General features: G+C 30.6%; 1 protein-coding gene across 6 annotated transcripts in view; it reads right to left on the bottom strand.

Annotated features, from left to right (window-relative positions):
• Positions 1-1,513: 1,513 nt before the first annotated feature.
• LOC143225617 (uncharacterized protein F13E9.13, mitochondrial) overlaps positions 1,514-13,203 on the bottom strand; it is a 31,237-nt gene continuing 19,547 nt past the window's right edge. For 3 of the 6 annotated variants that reach the window (XM_076455398.1, XM_076455409.1, XM_076455388.1), the window contains exons 4-6: positions 8,161-8,311; positions 3,450-3,577; positions 1,514-2,312 (exon numbers count right to left, since the gene is read on the bottom strand). In XM_076455398.1, coding sequence (XP_076311513.1) covers positions 2,089-2,312; positions 3,450-3,577; positions 8,161-8,311 — 503 coding nt within the window. In that variant the 3' untranslated portion in view covers positions 1,514-2,088. The remainder of the gene's footprint in view (positions 2,313-3,449; positions 3,578-8,160; positions 8,312-13,203) is intronic. The other 3 variants (XM_076455379.1, XM_076455402.1, XM_076455418.1) reach the window with 2 other exon arrangements.

Raw genomic sequence — 13,203 nt, 5'->3', positions numbered from 1 at the left:
ATCTGTATAGGTAGTCACTGAACTGTCTTGCACAGAATGGCAGGTTGGCTATGTCATGTGGTCAACATATTTTAGGATAATTAAGGCCCAAAACTGTATACTTCTGTGTTTATTTCAAATACTCTTTTATGACAAAAGCTATGGTCATGAGACTACAAGTTTACAATTCAAAGATCACACCATCTACGTACTTTCTGAATTTCTAACCATTCTTATTTAAGATCAAGTTGTTTTTGCTGAATTTTATTATTTCTATGCTTTCTCGCAGTCGCATTATTCATTTGAGCCAAAATAAACATTTTTTTCCCACTGGATGGCCTGATCAATATGATGTATATGTTCAGGTAAAGCAGTTGTGTTTTTTAGTATTTCTATTATGTTCATTTATTCTAAATAAATAAGGTTTCTTCTAGTTTGACCAATGTATAAATGACCACATTTACACTGAACTTTATATATGTGTGTGTTCTCCATTATGTTCATTTCATCTTTAATTTTATTCAATATTTGACTAATTTTAGTTAATAGTTTTTAAATGTTTTGTTTCTTGAATTTATGAAACTACTGGCATGTATGGTAAAACATTTTTAATATATTTTTATCAAATATTGATTTTAGTTTACTTTTTTTTCTACATTTATTATTTCTTCTTGGTTCTATCAACAATATGAAGTAATAAACCTCTATTTAATGCTACATGTTTAATAAATAGCAGTTTATTTTTTAAAATCTACCAAATTAGAGTATAATGTTAAAGACTTGTAAACATAAGAGTAAAATCTGACATTTTTTGTTTTTAGTGTGGCAGCATGATAACCGAAAAAAGTTTACAATAGGCTATGATTTCTAGATTATTTTTATTAATGTCAAATTTAAACTGGAAATATGGATTAGGTATGCTGATGGCATGTTCATGGTGTGTTTGAGACAACTTGCTAGAATTCATTAATTACTTTAACAGCCTCAAATCCTCTGTTGAATTTACTCGTGAATTAACATCTTACCATTTTTGGCCATACTTGTTAATGAATACAACTAAAGATTAAATAAATCTAAGAGAGAAAACAGGTGTATATATATAAAATTCAAAGTGGTCATGCATACACTGGTCAAAATAGAAAATTATAATTTACAGTAAATGAACATAACTGAAATACCATAAACAAAATTAAAAACTATATTAGCTGAACATGTACATTATACTGACCATGTCATCTGGTGTGGGGGGAAAAAAAAGTTATTTTAACACAATCAAATCATATGACTGCTAGAAATATAGATACCATTGAAATAATGAATCATAATAAAAACTACTTGATCTTCAATAAAGACGAAGGTTTAGAAAATGATGAAGTGTGTAGATGGTGTGATCTTTTCTTTTTTTTTAATTGTAAACTATTAGTCACATGTCTATGGCTTTCGTACTTATGTAGCCCACAATAACTATATGTGCTCCTGAATGTAACGTGAAACCGCTTTGAAACATGTAAAGTAATTGGTACAACCACTGATTGGTTTAAATAAAGATTTTATTACAAAATGTTATTTATTTGTGTAGTTTAATATTTTTCATTGTTTAAAGAAAAACAAAAGATGCCTACACAAAAAAGTTAAATGATTTGATCGACTAAGAACATACAAAAACTTTCTTCAGAGATAATTCTAGATATAATAAAATACAGAACTGAAACCTTGTAGAACTGATTGATGCAGTACAATATAACTAACATTACATAAGCAACAAATCCAGGTCTAATATACATTAATCTGATTTACAAAAATCTTCAAAGGGAAAAACATTTTAATTAACAACTTTAATATAATCTGGGTGTGTTGTAAACTATTGTTATTTATCCACAAATGGAAACAAAGTTAGCAGCAGAAAATAATAATTTACTTGTTGTTTAAAGATTTAATTTTTTAATTGTATGTAATAACACAATAAAAAGTATAAAACTGATCATCCTGTGTAACTAAATGTTAAAAATTATCAGAATCTATCAAAAAAAGGAAAGAAATATTAAGAGATATATGTTGATATAGAGATACAGAGTATTCATTAAAAGTTTTTAATTAAAATTAGATAATTTAACATTTTTCTCCTACTGGTTGTGAGACTACCGCTGAACGAAGCTCATGAATATTATCCATAAACTTATGGATACGTTGTCTATCAATATCAGCTTTCCAATGCCCATCAACTTTGAAGTGAGAACCAACAATAAAACCATTTGCTCCAGTGTACTGCTGAACATTACTTGCTGTTACTCCAGATCCAATAAGAATTGGTAATGACACAGACTGTTTCACGCCTAATCACATACAAAATAATGTCAACATTAGCAACTTCACATCTGTTATTATAAAAATTGTTTTTTTGGGTACAGAACTTTTATATAAATAAATATTTTAATAGTGAACATGAGAACTACCAATAAATATCTATTTCACACAACCGTGGGATGTCTAATTAAATAAGGAGAGCTCTCTCTTTCTCCTTTATGTAACTGTCATAGAGGATTTTGAATTTATTATTGTGATCAAGAAGAACAAGTACTGGTTAAGGACTCTAACCAGTTTAAGCTACATCAAAGAGATCCTTCCATAAAAATTGTCTCATACATAGATATATATACCACATTACTACATGTGGTAAAAACTCATTAAGGCTTAAAAGCAGGAAGAACGAGATTCAGAAACCACCATTGATTGCCTACACACTGAAAGTTCCTCATAACAGAAATTATGTTATCTGGGATTTCTTGTATTAGATGTGAAAGGACCTGTTTCATTTAAAGATTTGATGACTTAGTGGAAGAATTGTCTTTTATTATAAAAGAAATAAAAAGAGAATTAATTCCTCTTGAAGATCAAGCAGATATTTTAAGGAAGCTACAATTTAAGATGCAATACAAAATGAAATAAATTTAACTTGTGTATGTTTTCTGTAATCTATAAAATTCAAGAAAAGTTACAGACAAATTTAAAAATGATTTTATCAAAAACCTTATTTACAGTCATGAATTAATCATTTCCAAAACTATATACTTAATTAATGTTAAAAACATAATGATGCAACATGGTTAAAAAATGGAGTAGAACTACATGATTCCATTTCTACACAGAAAGGTTACATTTAATAAAGCAAATGCAAAGCAATTATTTTGGAAGAAGAATATTAGAATAACCTGACTAAAGAACAATTAGTTATATGTATTATAAACAGAGAGAATTATTTGAAGACGATTTTTATACGTGGACAAAGAGGAATAAGGAAAATAAACTTTTACAAGTACTGAAACAAAAGTATTGTATTCTTGAAAGTTTTGGCCAAATTTAATGAATAGTTACTAAACAAACAAGATGATCCTGGTCCTTCAGCATATTATTTTTTGCCTTTTGAAAAACAAAAACAATAATAAATCCAAACAAAAAATGAGAGAACTGACTATGAAATTCCTTAACTGAAGGAGGATCTGCTGTTGCTTGACCAGTAATGATGATTCCATCACTTAGAAAATATTCTGCAGCTCTTGCAGTTACAACAACATCCACATCTGCTGTAATTGCATGGGCACTGAAATACAATTAAATATGTAACACTCAGAAATAAAAAAATAGTCTTCAAATGTAAATTAATATAGCAGTAAAGTATATCTATGTGAGCTTTGACTAGAGGTGGTGACACCTACATAGACGAGAGAATATTTAGTACAAAACTATAGTCATTTCTTGATTTATGGGATTTTGTGATTTCACTTAAATAGTAGTTAGATTGTAGGATATTTGTAGTCTGTAAAACTCAATATCAAAGTTGTTTGTTGTTGTTTATTATAAGGTCCCACACATGTCAAAAACAATTTTATTTGTCCTTGATTTCACTGTTGTCATCATCTATATGGTTTGATAAGTTTAAACTATAATTTGGTTATCATAATCAGTCCCTTGTAATTTCATTGTGTAACCCATACCACAATAACTGAAATATTTTTTTCCTTAATTCACTTGTTTCTAATAAAAAATGAGACTGGGACACTATTATAAAATAAACCCGTCAAAGAATGTCCAGATGTCACACATTTCTCCCTGATGTTAAATCTAGGAAAAGCTGTATTACATAACCAATCTATTCTTTTATGTTGTTTTTAAAGAAGAATTGTTTCAGATACAATGCAATGGCCAGACATAGATAAATATGAACTGTAGTTCCCAAACTTATGCATTTAATTTGTTATATCTCTTATAGTTATTGGAGATGTGTAATCTCTTTTTTTTTTTAAGTGTAAACTTCCATGCTTACATCATTTTACATTTTTGTTGTCATTTTTTTAAAGACAAAGTTATATTTTGTTAACAGTCATTATTACCTTGCTACAAACTGGGAACAATATTTTGCTTATTTCTTTGTAAACATTTTCAATTGTTTAAATAATGCAGACAAAAAGTTGCAAAAGGTTTAATCTATAGACTTTTCTCAATGTGAAACTATCCACTAAAAATGTAATATATACTTTGAACATATTGTCAAAAGATGGTACACATATCATACTTTTGAAAAATCAAAATTGATTTAATTATTAGAGATATAACACTTTTCAAATAATTTGCACCCACTTGCACATGATTTATTAACTTGTATGAAACTGTAGCATTTCAAGCACTGCTATATTTTACTTTTCTTTAAAGAATATGTGCCTATTCATGTATTTTAAATACTTTTTTAAATATGTGTGTTCTAATGTTTGCCAACATTCTTGTGAATAGGACTGAATAGCTGTACACTTTAATTAACATAACATAATATTTAGGGACAAAAAAGAACTGTTAGTCTATCTAGACTATTCCATCCTCTAAACTAAACTATTAAATAAAAAACACTTCCCAGATAGCCCTTACCACACCCATAGTTATCAAGCTTTCTCTTAACTCTGTGAAATTTACTGCTTGCAAAATCTGAAAGCAATCTATTTCAAAAGCTAACCATCCTGTCAGAAAAATAAACTCTTAGCTGAAAATGACTCTTACCCTGCCAAAATTTATTTTTGTAGCCCCTGGTCCTACCATTCTTACTGTTATATGTGAAAAATTATATTGCACCAATACTATCATTTCCATTGGCAATTTTAAACATTTCAATAAGATTCACTCTAACTCTTCTTTTTTTAAGAAGAAAACAATTTCAGAAATGTTAACCTCTTCTCATATGACAACTCACCATCCCAGGCACCATTCTGGTAACTCTTTCCAACAGTTTAACATCTTTCCTAAAGTAAGGAGCTCAAGACTGAACACAATACTACAAATGCAGCTTAACCAGTGACCTATACAATAATATTATATCCTGTTTAGGCTTGTATTCAGTATGTCTGTAAATACAACCTTTGCCCTACCACTAACACTGCTTGGATAGCTTTAGACACTCACAAAACTGTTAAGGTTATTACTATTCAAATTATACTTATAATTATAATAATCCATATTATTATAATTAACATTCATCTGCCATTTATTTATTTAATACCACTCCCTTATATTAAACCTAGGGAGGAAAAAAATTAAAGGACTTAAAAAAATATTTTGAGGTTTATATAACCCACATGTACTGTTATGGTAACCCAATTTTTGCATTTCTTGGGATCATTATCAAACCCAAGACCTTTTGTATACAAACAACCACTTCCCCTCTCACTAACAAGGCTTAGGCCTTAGACCTTATCTCAGGTTTGTGGCATGAACACAAGTTTGGCACCTGTTATATGTTGTTGTTTTTGTAATGGTTACATTTACCTTTTTTCTTCTGGGTGTGAATTGAACCAAGGCCTCAAATACCAGATGAATGTTCTGTCAATTGAAATAATGGTTAATACCTGATAGCAATTGTTTAAGTAAAGCACTTTTTTAAAAAAACTCAAACTACCACACTATTTGTGCAATACTTATCTTTATTTAAGCCACAAACAATGTTTTCCCCTTTTTGCAAGTAAAAGCAACAGATTCAACAAGTCAAGGCATTCCATAACCACCCACCTATACAGGTACACTGCTGGCCAAAATCTTAAGGCCAATGAACAAAAAGAAAAAATGTGCATTTTGTATTGTTAGATTCAACCACTTATTTGAGTAGAGCTTCAAAAGATGAAAATAAGAAAAGGGAAAATAAAAATAAAAAACTTTTTAGCATTTAATAGGGAAAATGTGAACACTATGAAATTAGTCTAAATACTAGCTGGTCAAAAGTTTTAGACCATACTGAAACGAAGGGTTAATCAGTAAACATGTAACGAAACTTAGTTATTTGTATTCAAGCATTAGCTTCGTCAACATCTCCCACTAACATCTCCTGTGTTACATTGGGTAAAAACATGGCAAAGGCTAAAAAGCTGACAGAGTTTGAACATGGCAGAATTGTCGAGCTGCAAAAGCATGGTCTCTCTCAATGTGCCATCACTGGTGAGATTGGGCAGAGTAAAACTGCTGTTGCAAATTTCTTAAAAGACCCTCAGGGATACAGAATGAGAATTTCAAGTGGTCAGTCCAATAAAATTTTGCTGGCATTGAGCAGGAGGATTTGACGGGTTGTCCGGCAAGACACCAGCCGATTATTGAACCAAATTAAGGCCCTTACGAACACAGAATGCAGCTCAAAAACAATAATACGGCATCTATGAGAGAAAGGCTTTAAAAATCGTAAATGTCTTCAAATGCACCAAACATGAGACATAGAAAAGTGGAAGAAGGTTTTGTTCTCTGATGAGAAAAAATTTAACCTGAATGGTCCAGATGGTTTCCAACGTTACTGGCACGATAAAGATATCCCACCAGAGACATTATCTACACAACACAGTGGAGGAGGTTCCATCATTATCTGGGGTGCTTTCTCCTTCCACAATGGAACTCAGGTTATAAAGAGGCATCAAACAGCAGCTGAAGGCCCTCGCTTGTGTGGGAATGGCTGGATCTTTCAGCAGGACAATGCTGCAATCCACAATGCCTGCAGGACAAACGAATTTTTCATGGCAAATAACGTGATTCTTTTGGACCATCCTGTGGGTTCGCCTGAACTGAACCCCATTGAAAATGTTTGAGGGTGGACGGCAAGGGAAGTCTATAGAAATGGGCATCAATTCCAAATAGTGCATGATCTTCTTGAAGCCATCTTTACCACATGGAATAACATTCCAGCCAGCCTTCTGCAAACGCTTATATCAGCCATGCCAAAGCAAATGTCTGAATAACAGCCATGCAACTCACTACTGACACCTCTTGTTGGGCATTTCCTAACCTGTTTAAGACTTCTTTTTGGTATGGTCTTAAACTTTTGACCAACTAGTATTTAGGCTAATTTCATAGAGTTCACATTTTCCCTATTAAATGCTAAAAAAGTTTTTATTTTTATTTTCCCTTTTTTATTTTAATCTTTCAAAGCTCTACTCAAATAAGTGGCTGAGTCTAACAACGCAAAATGCATATTTTTTCTTCATATTCATTGGCTTTAAAATTATGACCAGCAGTGTATATATTTCTGTAAACAATGGAATGTGACAAAATCTGCCAAATGAAACGTGTAACAAATACATGTACTGTTTCAGTAAAATGATTTCAATATGAGTAAACACTTTGTACTAGAAACTTCTGGCACAGACATAAAATAGTTATTTCACAAAATGGTATAGTTAGTTTCAGATATTCAATAACTAAACCTAATTTTGAACTGAGTAACTAGAAGGTAATTAGCGAAAAGCACCCAACCTCCAACACTTGAGATATTATGATCAAGTAATGATATCTTACCATCACTCATATAATGGATTTATAGATCCAAAGTGTGAAGTATGTTTTTTTGTGGTTAAAGAATATGTGCCATTACCTTTGAATCCATAGTCTAGCAAGCTATAAAAATCAGTACATGCTTGGCCTTTCACTAGAAATCCCCAACAGGTTAATCAAAAGAAGTGTAGTGAAAACATCTAGAGTGAAACACTCTTACCATAATATTGTTAAGCATACTATCAAATAATAAAATAACTGAACAAAAGACTAAAAATATTTAAAAAGAAAAGAAAGAAATCAATTACATGTTCATAAAAAAGGGATGTGTTTACAAATGGCCTACTGCAACCTTCTTACAACCTTAAAAATAAAAGCTTTTATTTATTTTACCAGTGCTTTTTCTTGATATCGGTAAAAACAAAAACATGTTCAGCTCCTATTGCACGTCTGTAGCGAAGCAATGGTCCTGCACAAGCTTCAATAATACCTTCATCTGCAACATGACCAAATACAAAACCTTCAGCCCGGATAAACTGAAATCCTAGATATGAAATGTATATATATATATATAAATTTACAGTATGGTGCACAATTTTATTCTTAAATGTTTCTAAAAAGTCTTTAATTTTAATTAGCAACAAAGTTCTATGTTATTGAAGTTTTTATAAGTGTTTAAAATACAGTTGTGGTTTTCTGACAAAGTTATTTTGTGCAGAGAATAACTCAAAACAAGACAGCAAACATAAAAAAACAACAAAATTCTGATTCATAAGAATATGTCTTTTATTAAAACTAAACTGATTGGTTCATATATTCATTGTACAACAACTGAATGCTGAGGTAAGAAAACAATGTTTTGAGTGCACAGTAGGACAAACCACAATAATACTTATAACATATTTTCAATTCAGGCAAAATCCTTGGTTCATTATCCCACACTTTCAAATTACTTGCATCAATTATAAATTCAAGGGATTGCAAAAGTGTAACTCTCTGAAATAACCGCATCTCACTCTAAAGGATGACATGGTCAAATAAATATAAGCCCTAGCCCTATCATACAATCATTCTAAAATTTAACCTTTATCTATGTTGAAGGTTTAAAACACATTTACAACCAGTCATGAGGATTTCACTGACTACATGCAAAACACCTGTATAAAAATTTAGAAAAATGAACCAAAATATGGCTTATGTGAAGATTTTTTCCTAGTTATATAATGGAGGAAAATGATAGTTTTTTCTAAATGCAACAGAGCAATATATAAAAATAAAGACTCAAACTAGCTTTCATATAGCAGGTAATTACTGAATACTCTCTTATATCGAGCTTTTACTTATAACAGCATTAACACCTTAAGCTTGGACACACAGAGGAATTCAGAGCAACTTGTAATATTGTTAATTACTATTAAAATAAGATACCACTGTGATTAGTGCATCTCCTGGTGGTGTTATATTTATGTGTCATAAGTTTCTCATTTGTATAAATTTTAATTATAGAAAATATGGAAGTTAATTATCATCCAAAATTATAAATAGTAAAATTTGGATTATACAGTAGTATTTTTATATTTCAAAAAATATATCTTAAAATACAGTATCCAAATACAAAGAGCCAACACTGGACCTTCACAATACCACCATCAAAAGAGGAAACCATCAGTTGACAAATCATCAACAGGAGAACCATCAGCTGACAGACATTCAAAACCACCATAAATGGGAACAACATCAGTTAATAACTTTAAAAACCATCATCAGTGGACAAAAAGAATAAAAAAATAACAAACCTTCACAACCACAATCAATGAGAAAACCAGCAACTGATAAATATTCTAAACTACCACCTGTAGGGGAACCATCAGTTGGTATACTTTCAAAACCACCATCAACTGATAGACTTTCACATCCACCATTAACAAGAAAACCACTACTTGCTGACACTTTTTCTTTAATGAATCCACAATCAACAAAAGCTGAAGAGCCACTTCTCAGTGGATCAACAGTCAACAACAACTGAAGAGCCACTTCTCAATGGATCCACAGTCAACAATAACTGAAGAGCCACTTCTCAATGGATCCACAGTCAACAACAACTGAATTGTCACAGACCTTCTCAGACTCTTAACAGATACTGTAGTACGTATGAATTATGTATCAGGAGAAAAATAGACAATATTTAAGAGCAACAACGAAGTAAGTGTAACAATGAAAATAATCCATTCTGATTGACACACACATATTAGAAGACTTCCAACCTGAGGGACAAATATATATGAGCAAAATTAAGAAAAACAGGATAAATTTCACTCTGTTTGTTAAAAAATGGGCAGAAAAAAATTAAACACCTGAGAATAAGCAAGTCATACTTGTTCCTCAGACCATGAATCTGAAGTAGAAATGTCCCCTTAATTCAAAGTTGACTCTTCCATAAGTTAATATTTATAATAAAATAGAATTTTCAGGCACTAAGGTTGAGAATAATATTCTCTTGAATTTTGAAATAACTTCTGAAACATAAGAAAATTATGTTGGAATAATGTTTAACATTGATCATAAAATTAAACAAATGAAAATGAAATTTACAACATGATACAAAACAATCCAGAAATTTTGTAAAGACCTAAATATATGTCTCCAGAAGAAGATAATGACACATTCTTTCCAGATGTTGTACCAAATGAGTTTATTTTCCAAGTGATCTGACTAAGTACAATTTAAGCTAATGCATTATATTAAATGCGAACAACTGCAAACTATATTATTTTTAGCTAGAGTTGATAATAGTAAAGTAATTAAATGTTCAGTTTCTTACAAATCCTTGAACATATCAAACAATTGTAAACATTTACTTTGACAATGTGCTAGATATTCTTTTTGCTCCAACTTAATAATAACAAATAATTCATTATGATATAAATAAAAATAATTCAAAATACTTTATATAAGTACATTTGTCCAAAACTTTCTTTTTTATATTTGCAAGTAGTACTTTCACATAATAAACATATTCAGCAAATTGGTGACTCATGTGGAAACTGCTGCAGAAAATTAGTGGTACATTAGAAAGTTGTAAATGAAAATTCATGTAAAAACTGTATTTAGAAAAGTAGTGATAAATTAGAAATTGTTAATAATTATATGTGACTGAATACAATCTATATCAATTATTTATGTGGAACTAACTGAAAATCCAAAGTTAAGAGTGATAACTGTGTAATATTTTATGATGACCTGTTATGAAACTGTTTTATTTGTGAAATAGGAAAAACTGTTGCAAGACTTGAAGGTTTAGTAAATGGTTAACAGTGATGACTAGCATCAATTATTTGTGAAAGATATGACATAAAAATATAAATGTTGGATTGAACCATTGCTGTTCACATGGCATAAAGAAAAAGAAGATTTCCAAAAATTACAATTAAGTACTGAGCACACAAATGATTGAACTCTTGTGAGGCATTTAAAGGTATTTCCTTTCTATTAATTACACAGACTTACAACACCAAGTCATGTAGCCCACATATCATTCAACAACAGACACAGTGGAGAACAAAACAGGAAATGTTTCAAAAATTTATCTTCAGTGCAGTTGTCTCAATGCTAAACTGGAACACCTTGTGAATTGTAACTAGAATTTTTTTTAATTAGAATTGAAAATTGGATGCAACCAGAACAAACCTAAGAGAGAAATAAATGCTGTTGCATCTATATTTATAGAAAAGGCATTCCATTTTGTAAAGTAGTTAGCTAAATTCTTTGTCATTTCAAATTTTTAACATTTTATATTAAAATTTTCAACAAATTTTAACATAAAAGTAGTATCAGACTTAGTTTTGATGACTGTAAATGTAAAAACCAACAGTAAAGATTTATTTAAGTACATTAAGGGTAAACGAAATATTAGAATTGGAGTAGGACATTTGAGGCATGATACAGAAAGACTAATATCTTATTATTATGGGATGGCCAGGTTATTAAATTCTATATTTTCTTCAGTTTATAGAAATGAAGGTTTAAGAAATATTCCTCATCCTAAACAGTTTATAGATGAAAACTTAACTAAACAAGATGAGTAGTTTTACAACAGTGTTAGGAAAAGTTACTGGAAGTCTGATAGAAGACACAAGGTCATTTAACAACATTTAAAATTTTGTTGGATTTCCAACCCAGTTTCACTAAGGGAAAGTCTGAAGAGATTACTGCTTATGTAAATAAGATTAACGATGTGGATTTGGTGTATATGAGTTTTCAGAAAACTTTTGAGAAGGCACTACATAAAAGACTGGTGAAGAAAAAAAGTCATCTTTTTAGGAGATAGGTTGGCTAATTAGATAGAAAATGTGCTGAGTGGAAGAAAGCAGAGTTTGTTATAAATGGAGTTCAGTCATACATGATTAATGACACACTGAGCACCTCAGGGCTCAGTGTTAGGACCTTTGCTCATTTTTATTTACATAAATGACACAGATGAAGAACAGTCAATAAATTACTTCAATTTTCTGATGATATTAGGGTCTTGAGTATTGCTACTTTATAAGAGGTTTTGAATTATTTGGTAAGTTGGGTAAATAAATGGCAGATGACTTTTAGTTCTAATAAATGTAAGGTATTGTATGTGGATATCAAAATTCAAATTATGACTTTGATGTGAATAATTTTAACAATGCTAAGGAAAAACAAGGTCTTGGTGTTGTGGTAGAACAGTTTCTTAAGTTATCCAAGTGACAAAGTAAATAGATTTTAGGTTGTATATGCAGAAATATCATATACAAGTATAAAAAGTGATAATGTCTTTGGTTAAGCCACATTTGGTGTATTATATTCATTTTTGGCATCTTACCTTAAAAAAGAAATGGAACTGTGGAAATGGTGCTAATGAGATAACTAGAGTGGATAAATCATTATATAAGGATAGGTTAAGATCTATGAAATTGTTTTTTCTTGAAACAAGAACAGTTAGAATGGATCTGACTTAGTTGTTTAAGATTAAATAAAACTGTATTAATGCATCATCTTTTCTATATTTAATGGTGATAATGATAAAACAAGAGGACACAAATATAAACTCTAGCAGGGTAGGTCATCTTCAACTGAGATTTATTTTTCTAATAGGTTGGTTGTCCTTAAATTATATGTATGCTATTATGCCTTTTTGTCCTTTAGAGCCTTTATTAACTTAAACAGATGCTCACCTTTTCACACAGAATAGCTTGATTTCTTCATACATTTGCCTATGAGATTTACAAGTCTGTGAACATCAGTATCTGGGGAAGAATACACCAATCAGAGGAGTTGATGGACCCAATCAGTAAAGGTAAAAAGCCAAAAGTCCCTGAACAAAGAGGGATCCAAAAGTGGAGACAAACAGTGACATAGAACTTAAACAAAACTACATGACAAGTGACAGCAAACAGCCCACATCACAAT

This window comes from Tachypleus tridentatus, chromosome 1 (assembly GCF_004210375.1).
Source record: "Tachypleus tridentatus isolate NWPU-2018 chromosome 1, ASM421037v1, whole genome shotgun sequence".
Lineage (NCBI taxonomy): Eukaryota > Metazoa > Arthropoda > Merostomata > Xiphosura > Limulidae > Tachypleus > Tachypleus tridentatus.
The sequence above is the reverse complement of the archived record's forward strand: the minus strand, read 5'-3'. Positions and strand labels throughout refer to the sequence as shown.